Source organism: Xiphophorus maculatus, chromosome 9, assembly GCF_002775205.1.
Source record: "Xiphophorus maculatus strain JP 163 A chromosome 9, X_maculatus-5.0-male, whole genome shotgun sequence".
Lineage (NCBI taxonomy): Eukaryota > Metazoa > Chordata > Actinopteri > Cyprinodontiformes > Poeciliidae > Xiphophorus > Xiphophorus maculatus.
In genome coordinates, this window is record NC_036451.1 from 11744215 (window position 1) to 11758961 (window position 14747).

Below are 14747 nucleotides of genomic sequence, written 5' to 3' on the forward strand. Positions count from 1 at the left end.
AATGAAACAGTCACTTTTACTTTTGTCAACAAAATGTGTGCAGGATTTTAGGTAATTATAAGCCTTTGGTGCAGGCCCCTTGTTATCTTAATTATATATAAAATGTGTATTTAAGAAAAAAAATTATTTTACCCTTTTCTTTTAAAAATACATAAACATTTTAACAGAAAGCTTTTTGAGGCAAACCTATCAGGGTCCCAAATACTGTTAAAAAATGTATTATCTTTTGGCATTTGAAGATCTATTGTTCTTTCCAGCCTCACCTGCATTATGCAATCTCTGCGTCATGCACCTCAGGTGCAGCACATCAGCATCGGACTACGCCTCATTGTAACCACTCAAGTTTTAACTCCAACTCCTACGCGCCTTCTCCACCCTCCTTCTCACGGCTCCATCAGGCGTCCACCCACCACTAGTTTACGAGCCCTGGGGGAAAGACATCTCTAATCCTCATCCTAAACTCCCTATCCATGTTTATCGCAATTTGCAGCGCCTACGTGTGGTGCCAGTTGCTTTTTTGCCTTTATGAGTTTCTTCAATTTGAATTAATAAACACTACAGTTTTTATTCCTGTACACGTCCTCAAAGAAAGCATCATTTTGAGAATTAATTCAAAAAGCAAATTTTAGCGATGATAGCCTCCTATACATGGGTAATCCATCCAACCCAGCAAGACCCTCCCTCACCTAATTTGTTTGTTAAATCTATAAAATGTTGGTCTGTAATTATTTCATGCTTTTATTGTGACACCTAATAATAGGTGTCTCTGCAAGATTTCTTTTTTGAAGCTTTTTGCATTAGAAAAACTGATATATCAGAAAGAAAATGCATTAGACAAAGGTTGACGAATTGGAAAAATATTGATCTTTCAAGTGGAAGCTCCTCAGTTAGCTGAATGGCAGCTGTTAGCTTTGCCTCTTTGCTTTCACGTCCAAGCACTTGAGACCTCATAACCCAGAGAGGTCCTGACCCTTACAATGGAAAGCAGCACTCTAAGGCATCATATTTAGAATATTTATTAAAGAACAAAACTAATGAATCACATCTAAGTATGGATAGATGATTAACATGTGACATAATGTGCAAGATGTTTGCTAAATTAATTAAATGGTGCAGAAAGGTTGCAGGTTTGGCCAGAAGCCAGACACTTCTCACATTCTGTCTGCTGTTTATTTGCCTATAACCAGCAGCGCTGCTGTCTGACAGCGCTGTGGTCAGTCTTAATGTCATGCGAGTCGAAAACCAAGGGGCATCATGCTAACTGTGGTTTTTGTTTGCTCATCCTTGAGTTTGGTCTCTCCAACATTATTTGTATAGATGACCATCCCCTACTCTGGTTTTACATGATGTTTCAATTTGTTTTCCTATTCCAAGATAGATAAGAGGAGAAGAAGCTTCATCCACCTGACAGCTACTAAAATTCAAGCGTCATGGCGTCAAAGGAAACTACACTCAAGGTAAAGCATATTCTCCTCCTGCACAATCTGGATATCACAATTTGTCAGAAAATAACTTTTTAACATTGATTTACTCTCAGATAGTAAATATCAATCAATCAGTCAGTCAATTAATCAAATTTGATCTGTATAGCACCTTTGAAAGCAACACGGCATTTCAAAGTAATATACATAAAATACAAAATTACAAAGTCATAGAACACACAGTCAACATTACATTTTGCACATCAGATTATTGATCAATGTTTCATGATTAGGTTTCAAAAGCAACTCTAAACAGCTGAGTTTTTAGTCTAGATGTAAAGGAACTCAGTGTTTCAGCTGTTTTGCAGTTTTCTGGAAGATTGTTCCAGATTTGTGGTGCATAGAAGCTGAATGCTGCTTCAATTCTCTATTGAATTCTTTTCTCTTTTTTAGTGGGTTTTCCCATCAGCCACTCTGGTTTATCTCATTCTTGTGATGCCAGGTGAGTCTTTTAATGACAAGTGTCAAAGTTATTATATTTTTTTGTGTGTGTGTGAGAGCAGTTTAGAATCTGAGACAATCCAAAATTAGTAGTGCTAATTTCAGATGTATTCATATTTTGGAAAAATTTAAGATAAGCATGTTTAAATGTTCTATTTTTGCACAGTTGTAATGACTATAACACAGCCTGCAAATGTGGCCTCACTTGCCTATGAATTGTCCTCATCAGGTTTGTGCAGCTCATTTAAGGTTAACTGCTCCAAACCAGACCAACCGAGCCTGCTGGCAGCTCTGAGCCCTGTCTTTGACCTGATGGCTATCCGGCCCGTAATGAACCAAACCACACACACAACCATCACCATGTACTTCACTCTGTACGGGATATTAGGAGTGGTATGTTCAGTGTCATATTATTTCTAACATAAAATATATACTGAAGGACTCATTTTATAAAAAGAAAAAATACCAGGCTCCAAGTTAAAACCAAAGTAATTTTATAATGATTGCATCATTCAATATAATATATTTACTCATCAATGTCTAGTTTACTTTTAGTGAGATCTTAATTTTGGTGTCTATTTTCAAAAATGTACAATAAGAAAAAATTCTATTTCAACAATTTAATGTTTTGTCTTTCAGGATGAAAAGTCTCAAGTCCTCACCACTTACCTTTGGATGCACTTCGTAAGCAGAACACTATCAATATCATAATCAACCAGCTTGATTTTTGTAGTAGTAGATTTGATGTCCTTACTCATTTTATTTGTGACTGAGATTTCATGAGCCACTTCGCGTACTACTATCATCACTCTTTTCTTTTCTTGCAGTGGTGGACGAGTGAGTTTAGCAGGTGGGACCCAGTTCAGTGTGGCACGAACAACATTTCAATTCCCAAAGAGAAGATTTGGCTTCCAGATATTGTCATCAATGAGTTGTGAGTTGATTCCTAATAATCAATACACTTGCAAGACACCTCTTTGAAAACGTGGATGACTTTCTAAATTTATTTGTATGATCGCACGTGTTTACTCACCCTGTGCTATTGGGAATGCACAATAATATAAACTTACTGAAATACTTATCTTTTTAATGAAATATGAGCTGTTTTGAGCAATATTTACCCACAGAAAAGCTTAAATCAGTCAGAATTATTGCTTTTTATAAAGATTGTAATTATAATTCATATTTGCATGCTTTGCTCTTTTAGCATGGAGGAAAACAAAGCACCGTCTATACCATACATGTACCTGTTCAGTGATGGTAGGGTACACGAAGCTCTTCCACTCAGAGTTGTTAGCTCCTGTAATCTCGACATCTATGCCTTTCCCTTCGACATACAGAACTGTTCCCTAACTTTCAACTCCTACATCTACTATGGTGAGTCACTGCAACAAAATGTTGCATCTTCTATAAAAAAATATGCAGTTTTTGTCATTTACAAAATTTCAAAGTCTTTCATTATAGACGTTAGAAATAAGTTCACAACAAGCTGTCACTGCACAGAAGACTTTAATTATAGACCACCAAAATTAACATAATTATGAAGTGGCATGAAAGGTTTTCATTTTCCTAGCTAATAAAAATCTGAAAAGTATTTTTATTTAGCCTTTTTAGTCTGATATTTCCTCCCCCCAACCCTCCTGAAAAAAACACATTTGGTTGTTTGGAGAAGTCAAAATCAAATCAAATCTATTTATTAATCACCTTAAAAATAACAACATGACCAAAGTGCAAACAAGAAAAGTGAAACATTATAGCAGAAATGATATAAAATATTTAAAACCAACACAAAAGTGAAATGGGAACATAGATACTATTTTGCTGCATTATTTGATGTTGAATAAATGGCTTTTAAGAATTATCAATAGATTTGTAGTAGAACTAATAATGTATGACATGCAAATTGCATAGTGGAAAATTTTATTTTACCTTTAGTGTTTATTCCTTTGTTTTTATAATGTTAGAAGTGAAAAAGTTCAATTTTTCAATTTTAGCAGTTGTTAAAGATTGTCATTCCCTCAGGTCTGACATTGTCTTAAAGACCAGATAGATGCCTGATTTGCAGAGGCAAACCTCTCCACATTATCTGAACTGAGCAACGATAGCAAAAGCTCTTCCACCTCTGGATTTATAACAAACCTTGGGTACTATAAAGCATCTGATGTGAACTTGGTGGGGGCATTTTGAACCAGCTGTAAACAAATAAGTGAGTATTTTTCTCATCTGGCCTGAGGAAGTCTGGGCCTCCTTGTTTGGGCTGCTTCCCCCAGAATCTGACCCCGGATAAGCAAAAGATGGATGGATTAATCTTTGCTAGACGCCTTAAAGAAACTAGACTTCACTGTCATTAAATGGTGAATTACATGACGCAAATACAGAGAGGAGGTAAACAGGTGAAAGTCAATAGCTTACTTAAAAAAAATAAGACAAACCAAAAACTTTAAAAAAAACTAAATAAGTCAGATGAGTCCAAAATAATACAGCACAAGGGAAACAGGCATGTGGTATGAGAGATAATAACAGAGGGATCTCAGCAAGAGCTGTGTGAGTGGGAGATTATGCAGGAGAGTTGATTGCTGAACAAGCAGCAGATTGATTAGAAATCGTGTGCAATTGTAAGGGAAGGCAAGTAACTGTGATATTTTAAATACACAGACATATCCCAAAATCCACACACCCCAGAATTGTGACGGTCACACCTGAAGTCAGTTGGGTGTTTCATGTATCTCAAGTCACATAATTATTGTATGAAGTATGAATAAATACAGCTTTTAGGGCCATAGATGTTGGACAATTGTTCCATCCATCATCTAAATAAATTAAAAGATTGGAGTAAATGTAAACCAACCATGACAAGTTTGTCAGGGTTGTAATGTGTCAAGAAGAAAATTATTGTTGAAAGAAAGTCATGAAAAGTCATCTTTGCAGCAATGCATGAAGCACAGAATGAATGCCCTATTCACTTTTGGTCTGTCAAATAAAATCCCACGCAGTTACACAGAACTATGTGGTTGTGAAAACAAATTAAACCAATTTTTTTTTTTGTAGATATGTTTATTAATTTTTTGTTTAATAACAACAACACAACACAGAACAAAAGCCCAGCATTGCAGTCCAGAGTCAAAAGGAAAGATAAGATAGGGGGCATACATACTTCCATCATCATTCACATCTAAGCACTTATAAATGCTCGAGACAGGATGGTAGACATGTGTCCTTCAGCATAGTCCAAGAAGGGCTTCCAAATGCATCCAAAAATGTCAGTCTTAGAGTGGACGAGGCATGTTAGAAAGTCGAGAGAGATATATTCCAAAATAAGCCTCTTCCATCCATTAATAGTAGGAGATTTATTAGCGATCCATTGTAACAAAATATCCTTTCGAGCACAGAAAATTAGGACATTATATAACTTACTCTTGTTTTGATTTTTAATATGTTTATTTGGTAGACCAAGGAGAAGAGACACTGGATCGAGATCAATATTAGTTTTGATAATTTTCCTAGTCTCAACCAGAATAGATTCCCAGTACATCTGGATCTTGGGGCATGACCAAAAACAGTGTGTGAGGCTGCCTTCGTGTATTTTGCATTTAGGGCACAGTGAATAGGACCCCGGTTTAAACTTAGACACCCGGTTTGGGGCCAAGTGAGCTCTATGTGGTAATTTAAGTTGCAACGCCCAGGAGCGATCACAAATAGTAATTTTTCTGGCAGAGTTCCAGATACTGCTCCACATTTCATCAGTAATCTCGATATTCAGCTCTCCTTCCCAGGCCTGGGCCAGAGTTGATTAGTGACACTTATGGCATTTTAATATTTTGTAGCACATACTGAATGACACTTCACGAGTTCCGAAAAACAGTTTTTCAGTGCCCGAAACATCCGTGTCCCTGAGTAGAGTTGTTTCTTTTTTAATAAAGTCTCTTAGCTGGAAGAAATGGAAGAGGTTATTTTTCCCTACTCCAAAGGCTTCCACAACTTCATTAAAAGACATTAGGATCCCTTCCTTAAAAATACAGCCCAAAGAGGAAACACCCTTAGCCACCCATTCCCCAAAACCTGCATCTAACACACCCGGAAGAAAGTCAGGGTTCTGGACAAAGGGTGTAAATGGGGATGTCTTCCCAGTCCTTCCCTCGATATGTTGAACCGCCCTCCAGGCCTTGACTGTATTCACAGTGATTGGATTGTTACAGCATTTCTTTATTGTTTTCATATTTTTAAGAAAAAGCAGGCTTTTAAGAGGACAATCACATAACGAGGCTTCTATATCCAGCCACACTGTGGATGAGTTTCCAGATATCCACTCTTGGGCATATAATATCAGAGAACTCAATTGATATTTTTTTAGATCTGGGAGATCTAAGCCTCCCATGTTTCTTGGCAGCTGTAGTGTTGACATTTTTATGAATACCTTTCTTTTGGCCCAGATAAAGGAACCAAACCAACTCTTTAATTATTAAACCAAAATTTAATCTACTAATTATTTCCAATAATGCTGCCCTATTTCATTCTAAGTTCACATGGTCTGAATCATTTCATAATATTTAAATTATACTGTTTCTCTTTGTGGGTTTTCACTGATCTTGGTTGTTTGTGTTGTTTGTTCCCAGCGATTGAGCTTAAAATAATTCTTGGACGAGACGCAGAATTAATGACCGTATTCTCTAAGGACGTAATGACCACCATGGGTGAATGGACACTGGTGGACATCACTGCACAGAAAATAGAGATAAATGACAAGTCGGGTCTTTACCCAGACATGCTTGCATTTTACGTAAGTTTTTAGCATGTAAGAAAAAAGAACTGTTAATTATATTTAAATCTTCAAGGTGTGCAAAAGTATCCACCCTGGATAAATCCTGATTATGATCACTCTTCAGATCCGAGTGCAGCGCCGCTCCATCATGTACGTAGTGACCCTGCTGCTGCCCAGCTGCTTCCTCATCACGTTGGACCTTTTCAGCTTCCTGCTGCCTCCTGAGAGCACAGACAGGTCCTCCTTCAAGATGACCATCATCTTCGGCTACACGGTGTTCCTGCTCATGATGAACGACCTGCTGCCCATCACCGGAAACACCATACCTCTGATAAGTCAGTCTGAGCTTCAGATAATTACTGTACAGTGCACAAGAGATGTCCTCTAGGGTCCTTGAACCTTTATATGCATCTCTATTTCAACAAATCAAATGTAATTTAAATAACTTTATCTAAATTACTTTTGATTCAGGCCTGCTGAATCAGGGAAACTTCTAAAAATTACAGCATATTTTCAACACTCTTTCTCTAATGTATAAAGAAGTCCTGTTATAAGTCTTAGCTAAAATGTTGACATCACAGTTTTCTGTTCCTAGATGTGTTCTTCTCTCTTTGCCTGGTCCTGATGGTGGCCAGTTTGCTGGAGACCATCTTCATCACCAACATATTGATCAACTCATCCGACTTCTCTCCCGTCCCTCGATGGATTCGGATTCTTGTTCTAAATGTCCTTGGCTGTCTCGTTTGCATGCCACGAAGGAGAGAGAAACCAGAGGGTTCAGGTACAGAAGCTGCAGTGGCTAAGGCAACTCCATTTGTACGCAGGATAATCCAAACTGAAAAATTGAGCAACAAAATACATGGAAAACATAATACACATTACATAAAATCAAATACCAGAAGACATAATCACAAAAAAAGAAACATTGATATGGTAACATAAACAAATAAAACACAAAGACAATTTAGAAATAATAAATCAATTTTTGGCCTTTATGGATATGCTGCAGCACAAAGGCAAGGTTATCGGTCCTGATTTAAACAGCCAACAGCTAATCTAGAGTATAAGAAATAAATGTTGCCTCCCCTGGTCTTCACTTTGTTTCTGGAATAATCCAGGAACAAAGTGAAGACGTTTCTGGTGACCTAAGGGGTCAACATGGTTCACACCTGACCAGCAACTCTGAGTTTGATTTAGGTCCAAAACCTTTACAGGAAATTAACAAGATTTAAGCTTTATTCTTGGACAAACAGAGAAGCAGTGCAATGATCTAAAGCTGGTTTGATGATCTAGTTTTCTATTAGTCAAAACTCTGGAAGCTGTATTTTAGATCCACCTACGTTTTTGGTTGGTCTGTGTTCTTTAGCCAAATGAAATCCGTTCTAGTTAAGTGATTTAAAAGAGAATAATCTTCGTTCTAGTTCAATAAATATCAATAAGAAGGAAAGTAAATTAATCAGATAAAGAAAATAATCTTGACTAATTTCATAAAGTTCAGTCTCATTGCTTCTTACACACAGATCCAGGAACAACAAACAGATTTGATGTAAATCCTCTTGAAACGGGGGAACCAGCTGAGGAAGACGAGGCCCTGATGGAGCTGAAGAGCCTGAGCCTCGCCCTGCAGGCCATCCGCCGTGAGGTGGAGCAGCAGCACAAAGGGAAGCAGAGCTCTGAGGAATGGATCCAGGTGGGTCTCATCATTGACCGCCTGCTGTTTGGCCTCTACATCGTCTTCATATCAGTCAGCTTCATCACCATCATCATCCTCTGGATTAACTCCTGCAGTCAGTAGAATAATGCATGTTAGAGGGACTTATTTTTACTTAGAAGGTTTTTGCAGAATTTTGTCCAGAATGTTGTAATTTTTTGTAGAATTTTAAACATTGACTTATTTCAGGAATGATGTGATGCAATATGCAATATATTAAAAAGTTACACAATTGTTTTGAATAAATAATGTAATAATTGATTTATTGGATCTATATTTTGCTTAATATATTAAATCGCTGAAGAAACACAGTAATAGTATCAATGACTTCTACACAATACATAGTTATAGTTAAGTAACTATATGTTTTCTCAATTTTTATGTAATATATTCCACTTTTAAATGCTATTTAATGCTATTCTTTCATACATTACATAGACAGATTGAAAATGATTTGTATTGATATTGATTTTGAATCATGTTTGTTTCTCTGTATTTTATACTGACTGTTTTACATTATGATACATGATATGATTATGGCATGATATGTTAAATTCCTGAATACTTTGAGTGTTTTGATCTCTTACATGTTACTGAATGTTGACTGTTTAAAGGTGTAAAGTTAAATGGGAACCTGGACATTTTTATCTTGTTTGTGTCTTCATATATATTTTGTTTATATTGTAATCATCAGGACTGGAGAAAATCTTTAATTTGAAGTTGAGTGTCTAAAACTGATTACACCAGCTTCTGACTCTGACTTTAAAAATAGTTGAAAACCATGATTTTTTTTTTTTTCTCCTTCAGAACTATGCACTTCTGGTTTTTAGTCCTCTCACCAGAAAAAAGAATATTGAAGCTGCAACATTACAGAAGATGAACACAGCAATGATCTGCAGCTGTTTGAGTCATAGACAGTCTTTTTTTTTTGTTGCATTGTGTCAGGGAGAAAAGTCAGATCCAAAATATTTTCAAATAATTTTTTTTCTGACAAACACAAGAGCAGCATGAGTGGGGTTGAACTAATCTGAACGTTAACATAAAGTGATCACCTGTGGATGAAATCTTTTGTCTACTTTGACCTTCTTGGTTTAGACCTCCATGTACAACGCCAGACAGTTTTGAAAATATCATTTAAAACTTTTGCATTTACTCAGGTTATCTTTGTCTGGTATTGCAAGAGAAAACACCTGTTCCTTGCATGGTGTCCACCCTTTATTTTCCTATAACCATGAGGTGTGACTGTGAGCGCTGTGGTCAGTCACCACAGTCACACACTGAGGTGCAACCCGTCTGCTGTGGTTTGTGTTTGTTTTAATGTGAAACCAACTACAAAGAGAGCAGCTACCCTGTTTTGTGTTCTACTCTCCCACATTATTTGCAGGGGGACGTGTCCTCGTCTCGCTCAAGTCATAGTCATGTTGTTTATTTCTGAGCAATCAGAGCCTAAATGTAGCAAGGTGAGTTGCAAGAACACTTCACTCTTCAGTAATACTTGATCAGGTTTCAAATTGAGGTCCAAACATTTTTTTTCTCTTAGGCCTGAAAATATTTAACTGACAACAGCTAAAACTGAACTTTTTCATTTCCAATATTATGAAATCCATGGAATATGCATCAAAGGTAAAGTATTATCTCCCATTGCACAATTTGCATGTCAGACATAGCCTGTTCTACAACAACAAATCTGTTTATAACTTATAAGCTATTTATTTAATATCAAATAACTCAACACAAATTGATTGCTCAATGAATTTTTATTTTATTTTAGTGGCTTCTTCCATCAGCCATGTCCACTGTGGCAATTCTAACCATCATTCTGCCGGGTGAGCTTTTAATTGAAACTATGATTATTTGTAAAGTTTAGTGACACATAGCAAAATGGAAGTGTAGGTAATAATTGAACTCTGTGCTTTCAAACTTAATTGCATAAAATGTTAAACACATTTAACATTAATTCTATGAAATTGGGAAGTACTTAGATTTAGATAAAGAAGCCTCACTATTCTCCTTGTTAGTTTTCTGCGGTGCCGTTGAGGTGAACTGCTCCCAGCCGGACCATCCCAGCTTCCTGGCGGCTCTGTCTCCTGCCTTCGACCTGAGCGCCATCCGACCCGTCGAGAACCAGAAGACCTGCACCAACATCAGCGTGCACTTCACTCTCTACGGGATTTTAGGAGTGGTATGTTGAGCTTCAAGGCATTTACAATTAAAAAAAACCATTACTTTAATGAAGAAAATTGGTGTACAGATTAATGTTTTAATGTTGTCTTTATAATCTAGGATGAAAAGTCCCAACTCCTCATCACTTACATTTGGCTCTACTATGTAAGCTACGCAAACATTTATTACCATTTATGTGTCAACTTTGTTGCTGTTTCTTATTTTTATTCAACTGATTACTTTCTATGCATAAAGTCTGAAAACTAACTGAGATTTTTTTTGTTTTTTTGTTTCAGTGGTGGAAGAATGAGTTCATCAGTTGGGATCCAGTCCAATGTGGCACCGACAAGATTTCGCTTCCCAAGGAAAAGTTTTGGATTCCAGATATTGTAATCAATGAGTTGTGAGTGGTCAACAATTTTAAACTGTAATGTTACAAAAGATTTGTTGACAAAAAGGTAAATTTTTTACCTTTAAACCACACATGTTCAAGCGTTTTAATTAGTTAAATTTTCTTAAATTTTTATTTTTCTCAGCTACAATCTTGACAACATATCTGTGCACATTTTTGTTTTCGTCTGACAGTATTTTCTACCAAATAAGCAAAGACACTCTTCCCACATGAATGTTCTTAAACTTGTTATGCTCTGATTTTTGCTCTCTTAGCATGGAGGAAAATAAAGCTCCATCAGTTCCGTATCTTTACCTGTATAATGACGGTAAAATTAAGGATACGTTTCCTGTCAGAGTTGTGAGCTCCTGCAACCTGAATATCTACACTTTTCCCTTCGACATACAGAACTGCTCTCTGACTTTCAACTCCTATGTGTACTATGGTGAGTCTCTCCCATTAAGTCTTATTTACTTTCTTTAAATTGAAATTGAAACTCAAGTATATTTAGATCAAAATCATTGATCTATCTGGAAGTTCAGATGCAACACAATCATTCACAAAATGGTTTAAAATAAAAAATATATATTTTAAAAAAATTGCCTAAGACAGAAGTCATAGAGGAGTGATGACTCAAACTCCAATGCCACACAATAGACCGACACCAGCTACTGACGTTGAGTGAAGCAGAGTCTCATGAATGAAGCACAGAGTACGATCCCCACTGTGAGCATCAGTGAAACCAACGAGCTAAAATACAATCCAGATACAACCGTCCTTGAGATGCTTGGCAATAGCAGTAGAAACTGCGACCTTAAGAAATCACTTCATTACTGCGAGAAAGTAAGGCAGATAAAAACAAATACATGCCACACTCACACAGCTCTGAGCATTGCAAAAAAACATAAATGTTTAAGGATTGGAAAAGTGAAAGGTTTGAGTATAGATTCTTAAAGCGGAGAGTGTCATGTATTTTTCATGCACATGGCTCCTTTTTATAGAACCAGCAAGTAAACTATATTACCTTTAGTTATTTTTAAAAAGCATAACTGATAAGAAATTTGGCTTCGCAATTTGATGCGTTGAAATTGGTCTTTGTCTCTTAAAGCAGATTCTTTTCTTTCCAACACTCCACCTTCATGCCTTCACAACAATGTTCATCCATTATGCCACTCACAACCGTTCCTTGCAGCGTTGCACTGAGAAGCAGTCCCTATAATGAGCTTAGCAGATGAGCAGTTCCACCAGGAGTTTGCCAATTGAAGCTGCCGCTAGTCTTAAGGAGATAAGTGGGAGAGTCAAGGGGAACAATGCTCTATGGGTTAGAGGCTTGACTTGGGTCTGCAAGTCTAAAGAGGATCTTTGTGGAAAAAATTGGCACTTGGAGAGGCCAAGAATTAGGCACCCTGAATTCAAAAAGTGTTAGTTTTATGCCTCAAATTAACACTACAGGTATGTTATTGACATGGGTGTAACATTATAACATGATATAAAGTCTAAAAAAAAGTTGATTATACATAATTTGCCCTGGCCTCGCTAAGCACTGTGACTTTTAGCAGTAACTCAGCTATACAGGTAGCTAAACACTTTCCCATCCGTCCACCAAGAAGCACTCCATTTGGTTCTTTAGCAGGGTTTAATGAGAATCGTGTAAAACTGTAACACACAAAGGTACAGAAAATGAATGCCAGCTAGGCTAACACATTGGGCTGACACAAGTAAAAATGTCTATCTTCACATAAACATGTCAACGGGTTACAAATTATGATTTATATGACAAGCAAATTAGAACAGTACTTACAGACGATGCTGTTTTCCCTTTTTCGCACTTAGATAAAAAAAAAAAACACAACAAAAAGGGCTTCTTTCAGAGCACATGGATCAACAGGCCCTCTTCCTTTATGGTAAACAAGTTGTAGTAATAAAAGTGACCACAAGAAGGCATCAGTGAACCAGCAATAGACAAAATTATAACATTTGCCACTAGGTGGCCTCAGCAGATGAACTTAACATTGAATAACATTAAATTAAACAGGTTTCACTACATAATTACTCCACTTTAAAAAATGTTATTCGGTGTGTTACAATGGAAAGAATTGAACCACTTGTGTTGGAGTGAGAGACCAACACAATGAATTCAAAATGGTTTTGTCTCCACCAAGTTATATGTTTTATACTGAAACAAATTTTTTACATGAATATATTTGAACTGTGCAAAAGATCACCATAGTGAGCTTATTCTTAAACCTATTGTTTTTCCTTTTCTGTCTCCAGCTCAAGAGATCAAAATTTTCCTCGGGCGAGACCCGAAAACAATCACAGAGCTCTCGAAGAATGTGATGACCACCATGGGTGAATGGGAACTGGTGGACATCACTGCGCAGAAACTAGTGAATAATGATGAGTCGGGTCTATATACAGACATGCTTGCATTTTATGTAAGTTGATATAAAAAGGTGCACCATATCAAAGTTAATGACAATCATCCAAATCTAAATCTGTAAGTTATGCAAAATCCTGAGCATGTTTTCTGTACAGGTCCGAGTGCGGCGCCGTGCCACCATGTACGTGGTGAATCTGCTGCTGCCCAGCTGCTTCCTCATCACTTTGGACCTCTTCAGCTTCCTGCTGCCTGCTGAGAGCACAGACAGGTCCTCCTTCAAGATGACCCTCATCCTGGGCTACACCGTCTTCCTGCTCATCATGAACGACCTGCTGCCAGTCACTGGAAACACCATACCTCTGATAAGTCAGTCTGAGCTTCAGGTCATTGATAGTTGTGCTTGCTGACTGTGGGATTTTACTACTTTATTTTTTTTGGAAAGGTTCATCTTTATTCTTACATCAACATGTTGTTCCTTTTCGTCATTAAGAACTTCTAATATAGAGCCAGCCTGAAATTCTGACACTTCAAAGTTTCCTTTCCTGCATCCTCTGCTCTCTTTCTACCAGATGTCTTCTTCTCTCTCTGCCTGGCTCTGATGGTGGCCAGTCTGCTGGAGACCATCCTCATCACCAACCTGCTGAGCAACTCGGCTGACTTCTCTCCCGTCCCTCGATGGATTCGGATTCTCGTTCTGAATTGTCTCGGCTGTCTCGTTTGCATGCCGCAAAAAACTGAGAAGCCCAAAAATTCAGGTAGGGCACCTTAAATATTAAAAATGAGAAATGAAATAAATAAAATCAGTAATAGGTAAATGTCATCACTGTTTCTTGAAAATAGACAAGAGGACGATGTCAGTGGTCGCAGAAATGAAAGCCGATGAAGGAACAGGAACAGAAGGACCAGCTGAGGAAGACGAGGCCCTGATGGAGCTGAAGAGCCTGAGCCGCGTCCTGCAGGCCATCCGCTGTGAGGTGGAGCAGCAGCAGAACGGGAAGCAGAGCTCTGAGGAATGGATCCAGGTGGGTTTCATCATTGACCGCCTGCTGTTTGGCCTCTACATCGCCTTCATATCAGTCAGCTTCTTCACCATCATCATCGTCTGGATTAAATCATACAACCAGTAGACCGCTGCATGTTGGAGACCTGCAGTTACTCAGAATGTGCTTGCAGAATTATGTAATTTCTTTTAAAAGAACAATAAACATTGATTCATTTTGGCAACAATCTGTAGGCAATTTATATCTTATGCAATTGTTTAGAAATGACACAGTTCACATTAGTTTGTTGTGCTTTAAATGCTTTCATGTAATTCTGTCCTTACTCATTTTTTTCATTAAACACATTATAAACGTTTTATGTGTTTAAAATAAAAAAAAAAATCATTTTTAAATGGAGGAAAAGTTTTCCTCAAAAAT

The 14747-nt window shown here is 37.3% G+C and overlaps 2 protein-coding genes across 2 annotated transcripts; both read left to right on the forward strand.

The window, feature by feature from the left end:
• The first annotated feature begins 1430 nt into the window (after nucleotides 1-1430).
• LOC102233653 (5-hydroxytryptamine receptor 3A-like) lies at nucleotides 1431-8476 on the forward strand. The gene is made up of 10 exons (XM_023339794.1): nucleotides 1431-1457; nucleotides 1875-1923; nucleotides 2152-2315; nucleotides 2562-2606; nucleotides 2750-2856; nucleotides 3130-3299; nucleotides 6536-6699; nucleotides 6806-7016; nucleotides 7277-7611; nucleotides 8171-8476. Exons 1-10 carry the CDS (start codon nucleotides 1431-1433, stop codon nucleotides 8474-8476), a joined length of 1578 nt encoding a protein of 525 aa, XP_023195562.1.
• Nucleotides 8477-10181: 1705 nt separating this feature from the next.
• LOC102233399 (5-hydroxytryptamine receptor 3A-like) lies at nucleotides 10182-14456 on the forward strand. Its single transcript, XM_023339795.1, has 9 exons — nucleotides 10182-10218; nucleotides 10411-10574; nucleotides 10676-10720; nucleotides 10852-10958; nucleotides 11222-11391; nucleotides 13221-13384; nucleotides 13485-13695; nucleotides 13899-14084; nucleotides 14170-14456. Exons 1-9 carry the CDS (start codon nucleotides 10182-10184, stop codon nucleotides 14454-14456), a joined length of 1371 nt encoding a protein of 456 aa, XP_023195563.1.
• The last annotated feature ends 291 nt before the right edge of the window (nucleotides 14457-14747 follow it).